This window comes from Anser cygnoides, chromosome 7, assembly GCF_040182565.1.
Source record: "Anser cygnoides isolate HZ-2024a breed goose chromosome 7, Taihu_goose_T2T_genome, whole genome shotgun sequence".
NCBI lineage: Eukaryota > Metazoa > Chordata > Aves > Anseriformes > Anatidae > Anser > Anser cygnoides.
In genome coordinates, this window is record NC_089879.1 from 16,425,930 (window position 1) to 16,444,190 (window position 18,261).

General features: G+C 41.9%; 1 protein-coding gene across 1 annotated transcript in view; it reads left to right on the forward strand.

The window, feature by feature from the left end:
- The first annotated feature begins 10,994 nt into the window (after positions 1–10,994).
- BTAF1 (B-TFIID TATA-box binding protein associated factor 1) overlaps positions 10,995–18,261 on the forward strand; it is a 48,291-nt gene continuing 41,024 nt past the window's right edge. Inside the window, exon 1 of the mRNA XM_048060419.2 lies at positions 10,995–11,298. Within this exon, the coding sequence (XP_047916376.2) occupies positions 11,285–11,298 (14 nt within the window). The 5' untranslated portion in view covers positions 10,995–11,284. The remainder of the gene's footprint in view (positions 11,299–18,261) is intronic.

Sequence of the window (18,261 nt, forward strand, 5' to 3'; positions counted from 1 at the left end):
TTCCATTTTTTTGTACCATCAACTGACATAGGTGTGCTCTGTTCCATAGCAGATTTTTTCCCAGATTGCTAATAACTTGGAAGTAACTGGAGTTTGAATAGTCTAAATGTGAAACTTGCTTTTCATCGTTCTGAATATCTCATCCTAATTGTTTTTTCCTGATCCCACAGATTATAAATGCTTCAGCGTAGCCCAGTGCAGGTGAATTTCACAATTTTCTCAGCGGCACATCCAAATGAGGCAGGTCATGTATCAACAGGTTGCCTGTCTCAAGTGGCCATGATTGCCTGCGCCTTTGTTTAGACCTTCCTGTTTGTCAATCAAATGTCTCGTTCTCCACTTCTGTTTTCTACTGGCTTCTTTTTTGCAGCACAGCAGAGTAATCAGAATGGAAGAATAACCTCTTTAGGTAAGTTACTTTTAGAGTCATGCATTGGAACGGTCTCCTCTGAACTGTTATTTCATTGGGTCTCAGGAAAGTAGCGCAACAAACAGTAACTGAATTCATGCCAGCAGCTGCACAGTAGCAGCAACAGCTCCTACTTTTGTTAAGCACATCTTAGTTCATAGGACAGAAAACAGTATTAATGTAATACTTAAGTGAACCAAAATTTTTACATTTTTCAATATTACTACATTTTAATAATTTTGATGTTTTTAAAATGCTACAGGGAAAGAAGGATGAACCTAGACTATGACATAAAGATAATTGAAATGGATGCTAAATACAATGTGGAATATAAAGCAGGAGGGTGGAAGTATACACTAGAAAACTCCAAAAAGACGGCGTTCAGAGTAAGAGCACCACAGACCTTTTTTTCTTTTTAACTAGCACCATGAAACAGATTTCTGAATTCATGGGTCTACGGCTACTAAATAAGGACTAGACTTGAGAAGTGTGGAACATCTGGCAATTCCTGTTGATTTGTAACACATGCAGAAAGCTCCAAAAATCAAAGGATTCTGTGGATATAAATTCAAAGTGCAGATATTTCATTGCCTTTGCAACTGGTAGAGCAACTTTACTTTGTATAAAGAACAAAGCCAAATTGTTCCCTCATTTTCACAGCAGCTAGTCAATAGTATTTCCCATTAAAACTAGGATTGTGAGCCTCATTAATATGCTCTCAGGAATGAAGTTCTCTATATGTAACACGGTTTGGGGACTAAGCACTAAATGTTAAGAAAAAGGAACTTTTTTCCTTCACTTACTCTTTTTTAAAATGAGGGGTAAACAAAAGTCTTTATGCTTCCTTATTTGGGGGCAAGGAAGATCTGCAACATGGGCTACTATATTGCCAGATTAAAAATAAACCAAAATCAACCAAAAACCTTCCTGGTATTCTCCCTGAGAGAACTAAGAATTAGGGACTGGTGTTACAAGCATTTGTTCTCTTTTTACACTACGTATACAGTATTCATAGAGTGAATAAAGAAGAGATACTTGCTCCTTATATTTTTGGTTTTGGATTTGAATTAAGTTTTTAGGATTGAAATAACCCTACAGTCAATCTTCGCTTACTTCAGGCTGGGGCTGCTGGGACTCCCTGGATACCTGAAAAGCTGATGGATACACTGGAAAGAAAGTTCAGTGCAAAGAGAAATGTGGCAATTCCACAAGGAATTAGGAGGGGTGCTAGCTATTACCAGTCCTTGGTCAACTCCTGCAGGACTGTTTGAGAGTTTGCATGCTGCTCCAGAGTTTGGGAGCCTTTTAGCTGTCTTCAGCTAAAAGCTGAAGCTGCCTTCAGCTGTCTAGCTGAGGAATATCTGCAAAGGGCCATTTCAAGCCCAAACCCAAATAAGCTTTCTCAAGCTCCACTTATGTTACTACATTAAATGTATCTGGAAATGCTCCCAGGCACTGAGGCCAATTGACGTGAGATGACTAGCACCTCTGTGCTAGTTAGTTCTAAACCACAGCAAGACAGTTGCAATTTGGGGATGGTCCCTGAAATGTGTCTTATCTCCTGAAATATGCCAGGAGTTGTTGGGGAGAGGGTTAGCAGCACAGACCAAAACCTTCCACCAGTTTGCTAGTACTGAGTATTGTATTCCATTGCCAGGGAACATGCTGTGATTACCAGTACATCCAAGACATCTTCACCAATGGAGTCTCTAGATGGTTCTTAATGTTGTAACCAGTGCACATGTAGTTCCTTACTAGTGCTCTGGACACAGCACCTACAGCAAGTTACACCAGAAACACATGTTCTATGTGCACAGTGCTGTAATTCAGAAAGCCTCCCAAAGCACAGAGAAGTGATCTACCACAGACTACCTTCAGTTGAAGCTTACTAGCCTGGCTGGAGTACAACTGACTATGTTATATGAAAAGGATGTGCTAGGTGCTCCTGATGTTGGAAATTTATGTGCAGATGTACCTGAAGTGGCTCCACTTGACAGGGCTCCATGCCACACATGCTGCTTCCATAGCAGTATAAAGCTGGGTTCAAGCTGCCCCAAGCAGCTGGATCTGCAACCAGATGTTGACAATAAAGATCATCTGTAAACATCACCTGATCATGCATAATTAATAGTTTGGTGGCATGGTCTTCTTCAAACTAGGAGCCATCGGTACAGAAAGTGTAGAAAGTTAACTAGTAAGGATATTCTCCTTCAGTACAATGATGCGTGTTCTCTTTTAGGATTTACAAAAACTTTTAGACTGTTATGTAGTAAGTAAAAGACACTTGTTTAGCAGCCCATTTTTTTCTCTAGACTATAGTTGCTACAAGTAGTTCATTTAATGTTTTTTGTGTCTAAAATTATTTGGCTATAATTATTACAAAAATCTGTGGTTCTGTATTTCTGCAACTATACTTGATATTTCTCATTCCAGTTATTTTCACTAAAGGGAAATAATGAAGACTTGGATACCCCTGCCAACCCTAATACTACAGGATGTTTTATAGAAGACAGCACACAGGATCCTGAGTGGCTTCTCTCTGAACTAAGGGAGCATCAAGCAAGTAGGTATAATTTCAGTATCCCTGTGGAGACATACCGGGCATTTCTGCATCCCTAGTGTAGTTACTCAGAAATTCTGACCATCACGCACAGTACGAAGAGAGTTTACTGTTGCTTGAGCAGGACTCTGAAAAGCCAGGCTAATGATAACAAACAGATGATGTTTGTACCACATGAATTTACAAATGATTGCCCCAGTAGTTACCCAGCCATGAATGAATTATAAGCCTGGTGGTTTCCCCAAATGGGTAGAAATGGAAATTTATACTTGAATAATCGTGCTTACTGTGACAAATATGGAATTAATGCTGGCTAAAATGCCCTTTCAAGACCAGCCATAAAGAGGGCAATGGATTTAAGATGTCCCCTAAGACAACCTTTGAAAGTTAGCACAATATGATGACAGAGCACTTGAGACCAACCCTATAGGTCCAAGCAGTCAGATGGTGTAACTCCTGCTATTTGACAAAATAAACATCACTTTAATAACTATGTTGGATTCCTCTTTTCGTGCAAAAATAATAGATGTTTTCACAAATGTCTTTGAGATGACTACATGGAAATAGCCAAAGGTGGTTTTATAAATATTTTTTTTTTTTAGAATTTAGGATAAGTCTTTTCTCCCCTATTGTTCCTAACAGAATTAGGCAGAGCTAAATCCACATAATACGTTGCAAACTGTTACTGACATTTATCTCAAATTCCACAGTTGAGTCATCTCTGCATATTAGCATCTGTAGTATTCAATTACTAATTGATCCACATGGTAGAAAATGAAATTAAATATTTTTTTTTGACTGAATATTGTATTACATTGCCAGTCATTAAAAAAAAAAAAACACTTTCCTTTTTCTCTTCTGTCTTACATAGTTCTGCAGTAACATCATAAAATCTTGTTGGAGTCTTTTATGTATGTTCTCAATGAACCTAGAAATACCTGTTGTACTATGGCGTAGCAATAGAAAGGGGGACTTTGATGGATAGGGTTGGTTTCCCACAGCATCAAGTGTGAAATCTCGAAGAACACAACAACTCAGAAAATGCAGAGGTAGCATACAATGATATGAAGGAGTTGTAAGGGTTTTAGTATCTGTAACTATTAAACTCTGACCTCACATAAAAACTCCTTTACTGTTACTGTCCTGAAGTGAAGATTTAATTGGCGGCCTGATTTGCATCAGGCAGTGAAGCTAAGTAGGGCTAGAAAGGCTTGCATGTGACTTTTTCTCTCAGCTGGAGCAAAAGGTAAATGACCCACAAGTAACAAGAAGCCCCAAACACAATTAGGATCCTTTTCTGTTTGTTTGCATCTAAAGTAGCTACTAGCAAGCTGCAGACTTTTTTTTATGTGTGAAAGTGATCGGTGATGTGATAAGATTCAAATTTGGGGCGCACGGCTGCAACCGCTGTGCCAGGGCTGGCTGTTCAATGAGCTGGGCACTCACTTCTGAAAATTAGGTCCTTCTGTTGAGATGTGTCACATGAGGCATGCAGAAATACACTCAAAGAACGTTTGTGAGGAAAGAAGGAATGAATCCCCTCAAAGGGGCTCAGCAACGGGATATGAAAACCTGGCTGCTGAACAGCAGTTTAACATTTGTGCCTACAAAAAGAAATTGCTTTCGTGCTGTTACCAACCAGTGATGTGTGTTTCCCCTCCAGGCCAAATCATGTTTGATCCAGTCATCAATGGACCACTCTTCACTGGTTCCAGTGGCTAGCAAGCACCAAACCTGCAGATCTCTTTCTTCTGCTCGTGGGACCAGTCACCAAGAAGCAGGTGGGGAAGCAACCTGGTTGCAGGCCACAATATTTCCCTTTCTCCTGAGGTGAGAAGGCAGTAGGGGTGGGGCGGGAGGACAGGAAAAAAAAATGGAAGGGAAAATGACAGGGAGTAGAGAGTTACCAGTGTGAGGGAAGAAATGTGCAAAAGGTGTAGAAAGCTGGTGAAAGATTCCTGAGTATAAAAAGAGGGTATGCACTAGAGAAGGAGTTCCTAGTAACTTCTTATCTGGGTCTTCTAGCCTGTGCCTCTGTGTAAGTACTGTGCTGATGCAAGTAACAGCTATCAGAAACACACTGCAGCATTCAGACCTCTAATCCTGCAATAGAGTCATGTGGGAGATTAAAACTAATGAAGGCTTTCCTTTAAGCTTTAAATATAATCTAGGTGTAGTGTAATGTCCTGAAGATACACCCTGCAGAATCCAGTGAGAATTTCAGACAATCAAATATGAAACCATGCCACAGATCTGTTTCACGCATTGAAAACAGGCTGGTTTCACTGGATATCAAGAATCCAATCATTTGAGAAATTTGAGACTCCTATCCGACTTGTTTATTACAAATGCATACCTGACATTTTGCACACTTCCAGGGTAGTATCAAAACACTATAAAGTTGCTATCATTGTACCCATTACATAAAACCTACAGTTATGAATTAGTTAAAGTGTAACATACAAATTTGAAGTAACTGCTTCTACAAAAAGGACAAGAAGGAAGCCAGTGCAGACACATACCGGAAGCAGGAGTCATTTTCTTCCTTTATGAGCAATGTTGAAGCCTGAATGTTCCACAAAGGAAGATGAAAGAGCCCCCAAGATAAATATACTTAAAAGCTGACACAGACAATGATGATTTTCATGGAGTTCTTCAAACAAGCTCTTTTAACATAAACACAGAGAAGTTTTCACTTTGAAAGTTACACTGCCAAACAAAAGTCTATAAAGGAAAGTTAACTCCTTAAGGAGAAGTTGAGAGAGTACAAGCTAATGCTGATATCTGTTAATCCCATCTCAACTGGAGTGTTTTCTACTTTATGTTGAAGCTACTTAATAGCAATGGTAAATTCTGATTTTCAGTAGTTAAACACCAGAAATCTTTAATAGGCCTAAAATATATTCTGAGAAGACATTTTTACAAATTAAAAGAAAAACATGAATTGATTCATATCGTTTAATATAGTAGTTATAATAAAATAGAGAGAAAAGGATATATTCACCCAACTTGTTTTTAAATCTAATTTAAGCTCAGTAATTGTACAGAACTTGTGACAATAGCCACAGATTAGCCTTCTTTTCTGTCTTTATAAAGCAACAGCTTTTGGAAAGAGCTGGACTAGACGTGAAACCTCTGTCCCTGTTTGTTCAGCGTTATAGCGTGGTTCTGCATCCTTATGTCCCTGATGACAGAGTTGCTTTCCTATTTATGTTGTTTGTATTCAGTTTGTGCATGCTGGAATTATATGCACTCTTTAAACTGCACAGGCTAGTGTCCCTCTTGCCTTAGCTCATGAAAAAAAGAACAATTTGACTTCTGGGATTAAAGAAAAGAAAAAAAGTTACAGCCACACAAGCTTAAACAATGGAAAATCTTAATAAATGGTCACTTTGTAGCATTATTTGTTTCTACTAATGTTATTTTCATGCTGTGTATTTCCACAAACCTATGTAGAAAGACCTGCAGATTTATAGAGTTTGTCCTCATTATTTCCATTTCTTTTTCCTTCTGTGGCTTATTTTTGCGTGTTACCTTGATCAGAAAAAACAAAAGCAACAACAACAGTAACAAAAAAAAACAACAAACCACCACTTAGATATTTAAGAGGAGCTTTTCTCCCCTTCAGTCTTTCTGGGTATGAAATATTGTTATTTTTTATATACATATGTGTGCATAAATGTATGTTTGTGTGTATATGTATTATAAATGTATATATGTACGTTTATGTATGCAAATAGAGATCTAGGCTCTCCTGAGTGTCCATTGTGAATTATTATTGTTAACCTTGTAGTACTTCAGAGCTCATAAGCCACGTTTAGTGAAGGTACATGTAGTTTAGTCATTTTATTGTCATAGTAAGTGGTGTAGTTACTAGTAACACTGTTCAGAGAGGGGTAAAAAGAAGGAAGATTTAAATATAAACATAAAACCTAAAAGGCTTTTTGGGAAAAAAAAGAACAACTCTATGAAATGCATAGGTTATTTCCCAGAAGCCATGCCACAGGAATAATAAAATACCCAAACTATTAAATATTCATTCAAATCAAGAGCATGGATAACATCTAGACAAAACTGAGGAATTTCCAATTTATAGATATGAAGTGTGACCAAAGAATATCAGTAATTTAAAAGATATGTATTCATCTATTATAAAATAGGGTGGAAAGTAGAGCTAAGTTAGAAAATGAGAGATTTGAGATCATGGAGCTAACTGCTGGAAAAAATTACATACCACGGTTATTAAAAATGAGGTTACAATCACTTGTACAGAAAACTGTTTATAATGGAGATGGGCAAGGAGCACCACTTCTGAGGAAGTCTATACAATCTTACAAGATAAAATCAAGTGGCAATGACTTTGACCTGATTTGTCTCTTGGAATTCCTCTCAGATATCATTTCATTGATATCTCTGTGGTAGTTTTTGGACTGCAAGTATATCAGTCAGCATCCAGTCTCTGGTATGACACCACTGCTCCTCGTGAAGAACTTCAAAGGAAGACCATGTGCAAACTGCCACGTATTAAGGAGGTTTTCAAGAAGGCTATGCAGCTAGTCAGGAATTTCCTTGGGGTAAAAATGAAACAATTTAAATCACAAGTGTTGGTATGGAAAGTAGTGAAGCTTAGATGGCAAAAACCAAACAAACAAACAAACATGTACAACCTTAAAACAATAAGCACAATGTTAATATAAAGTGTTAATTAGCAAGAAATAAGAGATTATTTAAGAAAAGTAAATATTCTTCAGCAATCAGAAATCCAATGTTTGTGACAGCAGTAAAGGGGGTCTAACCTACAGAGATATTACAAATTAAAAAAATAGGAATACTTGAAACAGTTAAATATCTACAAATAAGAATTTTAAAGAATATTAGAAATAGCCAAGAGGATAACTCGTTAGTTTGTTGACTTCAGAACAGAAGGCATCATTAAGGAGTGCATGTTGCAAAGAACCTGCATAATTCACCTGCATCAGGCCATAATACATAAATTTATTGTAGAACAACATTTTTCCAGATAATAAATTAACAGTAGTGATTAAGACACAAGCAAAGATGTCTCCACAAACTGCTAAGCTTCTAATATTAGCTTCTACTCCGACAAAATTTCCAAGGGAATTTGAAAATCAAATTGAGAGCTACTAAAGTACATGCAAACAATTACTAAAATAATCTGTTTTACCAGACTAGGAGGAATCAAAAGTTATATCTACAGTTACAGAGAGGTTGGCATGATTCTAAGCAATACAAATCTTCAGGACAAGAAAAATGAACTGGAAAAATAAAATCAGAAGACTAGAATATGGTACGTCAGGTCTAATCAGGAGGGATTCCACCAGGGACACTGTGCCTCTTTCTTCTACTATTTGCACAGCTAGAGCACTTGAAGACATGTCAGCATACATAGTAAATAAGGCAGTTTCAGTTGCTGTGGATCTGCAGACTAAGCAGAAAGAGTTCACAAGTAGACACAGTTGGCAGAAAAAGGAACACAAACTGAAAATAATTGAGATCAATGCAAGAAGTTATGATCGGAACCTGACAACTGACTAGAAATTATTGAGTTTTATCTAATTTAGGAACAGGTTTTAGAGAGTGTACTGGCATACAGCAGATTTGCAGAGGGGATTCTTTTATATATTCTTTTATATATTCTCTATTATTCTCTACATATTTCATTTTTGTTTATATACAAAAACAAACAGGAGAGAATATGTGGCTACTTCAGAAAAATTGGTCAAAAGAAAACAAATGTGCAAAAAGAATTGGTATGACTTATGGAGCAGGTAGTGGATAAAGAAGAATTGTTTTTCATAGTTAAGTAAGAATCTGCTTTATATAAACATCGCATCAAAATACAAAAATATATAGCGTGAAACTTGAATCAGTTGTGTTTCAGTCCTGAATGCCTGCTATCAAATAAATAACAGATCATTCTTTCTGTCTTTTGCAGATTGTTTCGCTTGGACTGCAGTTTATCATCATTTCAGCAAGTACTCAGTCCATAAGACCCACCACCAATATTTTCCCTGCGCTTATTTTTATCAGGTAAGATAACTGCTATGGAGCTGTTCGAAACAAATTTTATTGTATTCTTGATTGGCACTTTGCCTTAAATGCTATTAAAACAATGCACAAAATGTTTAAAGGAACCTGAGAGGAGCCAGGATGTTAGAATTACATGGATATTAGAAATAGCACCTGAGGGTCATTTCGCTAACATCCATGGCAGGAAAGAATAGCTTCTGATTCCTGGCTAAATGAATTTGGAAATATTATCAGGGATGTTTTTTGTACATTCTTGTCCAACAGCATGTAACATGCAAGAAAAATATATATTCACTCCCAGAGAGGTTACTTCTTGGTTCCACGATGGCAGAGGAAGGTGTGAATTCTTATCCTTTTGGAGTACTTCTGTAAGAGGTTCCTGGCCTCAACCTAAAGTCACTGGGTTTTTTTGTTTGTTTGTTTCTATATCCCGCTACAGGGGGCATATTGTACTCATTAAAGGTAGTTCTTACATCAGAGCCATGAGAGGGAAGAGAAAAGGCATCTGGGTCACTGAGCACAGCACAGTGACAGAAACTGTCTCTACCACAGAAAATGAAGCCTGTGGTTTGCTCTGGCCACATTCTGTGGTGTGGAGGCCTCGGGCTGACTCACGTTGCCGGTGGTTGGTGTTTCTGAAGTGGCCACTTTTAACTTCAGTTCCTCATCACCAAGGAGACCCCGGCAAACGACAGGAGAGGGAACGGGTAGGAAAGAGGTGTTTTGCTTCCCGGTGTCCATGTGTGTGTGGGGCAGGCCTTTCTAGGGGACTCGTGTATAGGCTTGACCTGAGTGTATAAGAGAAGATTGAGGTATTACGTAGCAACGTCCTGATTGTGGAGCTATAAAGAGATGGTGGAGGTGCAGGTGGAATGAAGTGTGTCTACTTGGTGTGTGCATGTTTTTGAGGAATGGATGAGTACATACATATTTGAAGAGTTAACTACTACAGGGGAAGGCGAACCTCTCATCCTGACGGCAGGGGGTGAGCAGAAATCTCTATGGAAAGGTTTGGGACGCCCTGCACGCCTTGAGGGGCTTCGGATGAGAACTTCCCCGTACTGGAGCATTATGCAGATCCCTGGATTTATGCAAGTCTATGCGTAATTCCCAGGACAGAAAACCCCACTGTTGTGTTTTGAACTTATCCCATGAAAGGTTATGCAGCCGGCTCTCCTCACACCGCAGGCCGGGCCCATTAACGCAGTGACTGTGCTCAAGACTTCCTCCAGCCCCTTCCCGAGCTCTTCTTTCCAAAGCTCCGACTCGCGCTGACGCCGCAGGGACGAGGGCACGGTGCAAAGCGGGAGCCAGCGCGACGGGACCGGGGGCAGCGGCTGGGAGCCCCCCGCAGCTGCCGGCTCCAGAACCGTCGGGGCCCGAACGGCCCCGGCCTCGCCCCCTGCCCCCGCTCCCGCCCCGTCACGGCCCCGCCGCCCCGGCCTCCGGGGGGAAGCGAGCGGAGGGCGGGGGCGGCCGCCAGCTGCGCCACGCACGGCCCCGACGCGACGCGGTGCGCGCTGCACGCCGGGACTTGTAGTTCCCGCGGGGCCCGGCGGCAGCGCCGCAGCGCCGGCTGAAGGCCGCGGGGCAGCGCATCTCGGCCGGGCGGGGGACGCGGCGTAAGCTCGCCGAGCCGCCGGCTGCCCCCTCTCGTCGGGCTGCTGGCGGGGAAGGGGCGGTCCGCAGCAGAGAGGCACGGGAAGGCTCCTGCCGCACCTCCTCCTGCCTCTCTTCGCCCCGCGGCGAGGGGGCCGGGCGCTCGCCAGCAGGCCTCCCCCCCCGCACCGCAGATGGTACGCGCCGCCGGAGGCCTGCGCGCACCCCCCCGCCCGCCGCCGGCTCGGCAGCTCCATGGCCGCTCCTGCTCAGTCCGGCTGCCGCCTGCGCCCGCCCTCTCCGCTCTTAGAAGCGCCCTCCCCATTGGCTGCGGCCGGGCGGCCTTGCCAATCAGGAAGCGGCTCTCATGGAGGAAGGGAATAAATACAAGATGGCTGCTCGTATAAAACCAGGCGTTGGGCTTCGCCCCGGCGATGGGCGGCTAGAGCCTTTAACCCGCGCTCCGAGGGTCGCGAACCGCCGCCGCCCGCGCCGCCGCCGCCGACCCGGGGGGGAGCGAGACCCCGACCGCTGCCGCCCGCAGCCGCGCTCAGCCGCCGCCCGCCGATCGCCGGCGGGGCCGAGGCCGGGTGCGGCGCCCGAGAGGCCCGAGCTAGGCCCCGCGCCCTCCTCCCTGCGCCCGCCGGGCCCCGCGCGGGGCGGCCATGGCCGTCTCCAGGTCGGTAGGGGACGGGAGGGAACGGGCGGGGGCTCCGGGCCTCTGTGCGGCCTGGGTGGGGGGGTGGGGGGGAGTGGGGAGCGCTGCCCCGTTTCCCCGCTGGGCCCGGCAGCCCGCCCAGGCCTCGCTGCGGCTCCTCCGCCTCGCCGGGCCCGGGGGTGGCAGCGGGCTCCCGGGTTTGGGTTCCCCTCCCGGGCCCGGCCCGCAGGGGAGCCCCCTTCCTTCCTTCTCCCTCCCTCAGCCCCCTGGGGCTCCGCACGGGGCGCCTCGGGCGGCCTCTTGAACGCGCCGCCTTGGTTTTGTTGGCTTCATCGACCTAAAACAGTGGGGGTTTATGATACCGAGCCGCAAAAACCGGGGAGAAACTGTTTAGCCTTTCCGAGCCCCTGGTTGTAAAGTAACAGAAATAAAACAGGCTTCCATGGAGAAAAGTGATTAGTCTGCTCTGGCTCTGCCTCAAGATGTTGGGTAGTATCTGCTTACACACATGTGCGCCCGGGTGTGCCAGTGTTTGAAGTTATTCACTGATACAGAGGTAGGTCTTAATAGAGCTGTTCTATTAAAAAATGCTGAGCTCAAATTCCTGCCATCTTTATTTTGTGTGTGAAATGGGTATGTTAGGCTTCCCTACAGAATAGTTGAAGAGAAACCATAAAACCAAGTTAACCTTGTGATAGATTAGCCTCAAGTCACATGCTGGTGGAATCTCTGTTCTTCAGATACACTGTAACAAAAACAAATTCCATTTCTGAAGCTATATGTGAAGCTTACAGTTCTGTGTAGCAGAGTGAAGGTGTGCACCCTTGGAATTCAAGGCCATTATAAATTAAAATGTACAGTAGCAGTGTACTTTTTGAGACTTCTTGTAGGGGTATGTTAGTTTGAGCTTAGTAGTTTCTTCAAAATATCCCTTTATGTTATTCTACTCATACTTCTTATGAGCCTGTATATGTTAGGATCTGCTCCTAATGCTGTCCATAAGGACCTGAAAGCAGTGAGAGATTGCTGTAACAAGACTACTATGTACTTTAAAATAATACTGTAAGAAGTTGCTTAAAATAGAGTAATATTCTAATTTCATTAGATGTGGGGCAGTCTGCTTAAATAATTGTGCTGACGTATGAGCGATATGGGGCTTAACTGGAGAGTTAAGATAGAACTGAAAAGTTTGTATACTGAGGCCGTGCCTACTGTAAAGATCAGTGTCAAATTGAGTTAACAGTGTTTCCGTATTCCTGTAAAACTACACTGCTTTAGTGAAAAGCAGTAGTGCTCTCTGCAAGGAGTTAGATAACACCTGTTTGGTCTGGTAGCTGATATGAAGACAAATTTCTGTTTTGGCTAAGGTTCATTCCTAAGCCTCACTGTGAAGCACAAAAAGTCGATGTGTTAAGAAGGTCATGTGATGCATTGCTTCAGTGTCTGGTTTTAAGACCAAATTGTGACACAAGTTGAACGTAAGGAATTGAGCTTTAATAAAAAGTGCTGTGATACTTGTGAGTTGGTATAGAATTGTTTCAATTCCACATGTAAATCACATAAAAGAATTAATATTTTGGAATGCTGTAACGCCTTGGCTGTTCCTGGAGAACTCCTAAGTTTCTCTGTAATTAGCAGGTGTGGTGTTGTGCAAATTTGGCTTCAGACATGTTTTTTGATAGATAGAGCAAAACCCATCCATATCCCTTTGAAGTTACATAGCAGCTCTTGACAAATGAACCTTTCAACAGCTTGACCACTGATACTATAGTGTCAATATTGCTTTTGGTATATTCAAGACATCTTGTCTTTACCTTTTATTTCAGAGCATTGAGTTCCTAAGATCCTTTCTTTTCAGACTTACAAGTGTTCAGGACAATTATTTGTAGTATAGCACATACCTATGTTACTGTAGAAGGTGTGGTTGTTCCAGTTTTTCTACTAGTTCCATTTAAATGTAGAGATAGGAATTTTTCCTCTAAGATAGTTACCTTTTTATATATTTAAAGGAACATCATCATCTTTCACTGCTGAGTGATTCAAACTATACAACTGTGGGGAGTGAGGGAGAAATTGATTCAAATTAATCTTTCTTCAAGGACCATAGGCTTTACGGAGGGTATACCAAACTTTGATATTAAAAAAAAAAAAAAAAACCTTCACTAGCATTAAGTCTGTATTGGAACCTTATTAAAAAAAAAAAGTTTTGGAGGTATGTGGGTTGTGTTTTTTTTTTTTACATTCTCAAAACAAATTATCGAGTGTTTTTTCTCCCAGTGAAGTTTAGTTTTTGCTGTTCAGTGAATTGGAAACCTTTCTTAAAACTACTCTGATCAGAGTGATCTAAACAAATAGAGGGAATGCTTTGAAATACCTCAAAAAACTAGATCACGAATTTGCAGTTCTGCTATTAATAAGGTCATCTTAAAGATAATTAAAGCATCACTTCTAATTCATTGACAAAATGGATTCTGACACTTTAATCTGTTATATGTAACTGTTAGTTTTGTGTCATTCTGCTGTTATATGGACTATACACATACTCCTATGTAACAATTCTGTGATAATACGCTAGAAAATGCACCTAAAAGCAGAGTAGTGGACACCTCATACCAAAAGAAGTTGCAGAATGACTTTTTATATATGCTCATCTCCTTGGTAGTTCCATGCTGAGAAGACTAAACTACTAACCTACCAAACACCAGCCTCCCCAGAAGGAGGTATAGGGGGGTGGGAAGGTTGACGTTCTTTCTGTGAACACGCAAGCTAATTTGCATAGGCATTCTGTCCTGTTTCGGGTCTTAAAGTGTATGTGAAGTAGCATCATATTTGCATAACTAATAAAAATAATGAAAATTCTTGACGGTGGAACTGAGAAGGAAAAAAAGGAACTGAAAAGTTTTGCTTCACCTTCATTCCTATGAAGTTTACATGAATAAACACAATACCTCACTTATAACCTTTAGAGTTACTTTCGGTGAAAAAGTAACTGCCAATTTATGGAGAAGAACAACAATCATAGATTACTCAGTGATTGAGTTTCAGTAGATGATGAAGTGTTGATGGTGCCTTTCAATATCCAATATAAAGGTCTTTTCAATTTCTGTCATGTGTTTAAAGGCAGCTCATGTATCATCATCATTCCAACACCAAGGCTGCTGCCAGTGGCTTTCTCATGTTTTTTTGAGGGCCTTCACAGTGTGAGGGGGGACAAAGAGTTTTTAAAATACAGTGAGAAAATGCATGAAGCTGGTAAGATGCATTAAGGGTGAACAATTTGGTTTTAATAGGCATGTCCTTAAGTTTACCCTGAAATAAGTTTACCTGTACCTTCTTAAAGACAGCCCCTTCAAGATAACTTCAAGACATTTCTAAGCAAGTATGGGGGAGTGTAACAGCTGGCTGCTGTTGCAAGCTATTCTGCATTTGGTCCGTATGATTTTAATACTGGTTTCTAGAGTTTTCACTGTCTTCATTTGCTTGGATTGCTATATAACTGGAAGAGTATAGAATGGAAACTGAGTTTTCAATTTAAAAGAAAAAAAATCATGTCAGAAGGCTGTGCTAGTAAAGCCCCTGGAAAATAAGTGGGTCTCATACGTTGCCCTTGGCTTTTGAAGTATAGGGTAGTGACTACCCAATAACAAAGGGCTGCACTGGGTGATATCATTATTTATCTAAAATTTTAGGTTTGATGTTGCATTGTTAGGGGGCCAAAGTTCTTAGAAAATGCCAAAATTATCAAGAACTTTTGTTATGGCCCTATACACCTATTAGAAATGTTCTTTTGGGCTTACCACAAACTTTTCTAGAGAAAGAATTTACCTTCTAGATCATTTGAAGCCATTACTTCATGCATGGAAAGCAAGAGTTAGCCTGACCAAGAAGCATGTTTTCGCTCCTACTTAAGGGAGTATAACTACCGTATTTTGTCTTTCACAAGCTCTTGTAGTCTGCATCATACCCACTCCCCTGCTACTCATCAAGCAGATACACTAACCAGTGCAATTGCCAGAGTTGTGGCCAAAAAGCCCAGGGGGAATAGGGTACCTCTTCTCCCATTGATGGAGGCTGACAGAAAGACCCCGACAGGGGAGCTGCCTTCCCGGCTGCAACAAGTGGGAGGGAGTGTCCCTGCAGTAGCATGTGCGCTGCTGCCCAAATGAGATAGAGCTGTAAAATTTCTCAGACACCTAACAGACTGACATGAAAGTCGAAACCAAGGATTGCACACTGATAAGGACTCTAACCCATCCCAGCAGCCAAAACTGGAGTGCTTGCCAAGGCGTTCTCTCTATCACTTGGCAATGCGCTTGTTGTGTTGCATTAGTGCATCTTTGTGCGGCTCTCTAATTTCCAGTGCTGTTTTCTCACTGTTTTTGTAATGCAAGTGGTCATATGTATTGCATTTAGGTAGATACATATATAATAGTTAACAAATACAAGAAAGGACTTCTTTACTGTGCGGGTGACAGAGCACTGGAACAGGCTGCCCCAGAGGCTGCGGAGTCTCCTTCTCTGGAGATGCTCAAAGCCTGCCTGAATGCCATCCTGTGCAAGCTGCTCTAAGTGGTCCTGAATGGCAGGGGATTTGGACCAGGAGATCTCCGGAGGTCCCTTCCCACCTCAACCATTCTGTGAAATAAAGCTTGTTATAGCCTAACACTGCAACTCGTATAAGATATGAAATATGCATTCCCTAAGGAGTACTACTAATTTTAGCATTTGGTTGGCCTGTGTGTGCAGTGTATAATACTGTCACCAGTGGTGATGGAGCCCTCGTTTCATTCGAGCTGTCCCTTTCACTGCTATGTAGGAAATGAGGATTTCTCTTATCCACAGCCCCACCTTCAAAACCATTTACTCCACAGTCTCGCACCTTTCAATTCATTCTTGATGTATATCCTCCCAATTTTTGTTCTGAAATCTGATGATTATTTTCTCTCTTTTGCTGGCTGTATATTGGAAAGTTGTTTTCTCGCTTATTTAATGTTTTATATGCCCTTTTAACAAGGGGTTAAGTTTTTATGGGCTGTGAGGCTGGCCAAGCTGGGACCGAATGATGGAAAACTGAACAAAGGTTTATTAGGTCAACAAGAAAAACTAAGGCATCTACATTAGAACTTAGGTTGAACTTCACAGTGTGTCAACCCCTGTCAAGTCTAAATTTTAGTCTGGTGAAGTTTTCTGTTTCTGAGCTATTTCTGTGCTAAGAAATTTCTGGGTCCTGAAACGTGATTTATAGTATAAACGTGTAAGAGTGTTCTCTTTCCTTCTGATGGGTGCCAACTTGAGGTCTTGCAAAGAGCTCTAAGTTAGAACGTTGCAAGGACCACCCCATGAGGGTTTTTGTAGGGTCACACAACTTTAACGGGTTGGAGGGCTGCTGGGATAGATGCAAGCTGTTCTGTACCAGCAGCTGTACTGTCAGTGGCTGTGCCCTGGCATACAGGCCCAGACAGATGTGGAGCCCAAAGTGATCACTTCATTGGCAGCAGTGATCGGTTTGCTGTCTGTTTCAAGCCTAAACTCATCTGAGGTCAACAAATGAGAAGTTTCCCCATCTGAGGTGCTGTGAAGACCCTATCCGGTCAGACCGCTTACACTGCGGTGATCAGAACCCTTACACAATTAAGCTGTGCACGGCGTCTTTTGGAAACATTTTTGAGATAATGTTAATAACCTCTGTATCTTGACCTGGTCATTAACTGTCCCTCTATTAGCTTTCTAATACCTCTGTAGCTGATGGGCTTTCAAATCCATGTTGTGCAACTCCCAGAGCAGTGCCATAAGGCTCACTTTAAATATTAGGCCAAGTATCCCTTCAAATGGAGAGCACCCCTGTGTTTGGAGACGTACCTTCAGGCAGCAAAGAACTGAAAATTAACGTGGAGAATAGCAGAGGTCAGCGGTTTGCACCGTTTGCCTGCTGTGCCTGGGTACAGTTATGTGTAACTTAGGTTAATGCAGACTATGCAAAACTCTTCAGAAAGCAGCGACTAGAACGTGGACTGACCATGCTACCCGGAGGGTGCCTCTGAGTTGGTTGTGGTGGTTCTTCTGAAAGTACTTGATCTCGTGTTTGTCCATTGCCATTTTTTGTTTGTAGTCCTTGCTGCAATAATAACATTGGAAGAGCAAAACGCTTGTTATGTTTACTGATTGGGGGTCAGTAATAAAGTTTCGGTGTACTTCTGTTCACAAACGCCCATGTAGTTAACTGAACTAAGCCTGCATGTGTAATCGTTCTGCATGACAGTGTTGATAAAGGGGAAATCTCTCTAATCCCAGCCAACCTTGCAGTTCTGGTGAACAGCAATGAAAATTAGATTTACTGTTTTTCTTGCCTACAGTCTTCTTCTAAGAACTGACTTTTTTTTTTTGATTTTTCAATAAGCCATTTGAGTGGTAGCAGTCAGGAGGGAAGAATCATGTCCAATGTGGGGTGGCTGTTCAGTTGATCGCAGACCTACTGCTTATTGAGTATTTCTCTCCGTCAGTTCCCATCCTGGAAGTCAGAAGTTTAGCCTGACTAAGACTAAAGACCTTTAGTCTTATCAAAACTAGTGCACTGTAATGAAATGTTCTACTTTTGATGAGTTGGAGTATTTGTCTGGGGAGGATTCTCTTGCCCAATCTAGGTGTCTGGTGCCAACTTAGATGGTGTAAAGGATCCTTGCCACTTGAGAATGACAAGGGTCTCCTATATCCTGAGCCACGTCTGCCGCCCCGTGTGCATGACTCATCCTGAAGTGTCTCAACTGCTACTAGATGCTTGCTTGTAAGCACCTGAATCAACGTCTTTGTGTCAGAAACATTTAATGAACTCTGTGTCAGTGTAAAAGCTTGTGGTATTTCTTAGAAGAAAAAAATACTTAATTTGAATGTACTACTGTTTGTAATGTCTTTGAATTGCTGTTCCAAGTTGTCTTGCTGATACTGAAAGCACTGATTAGAAAATCTCAAATTTCTCAAGTAAGAGGA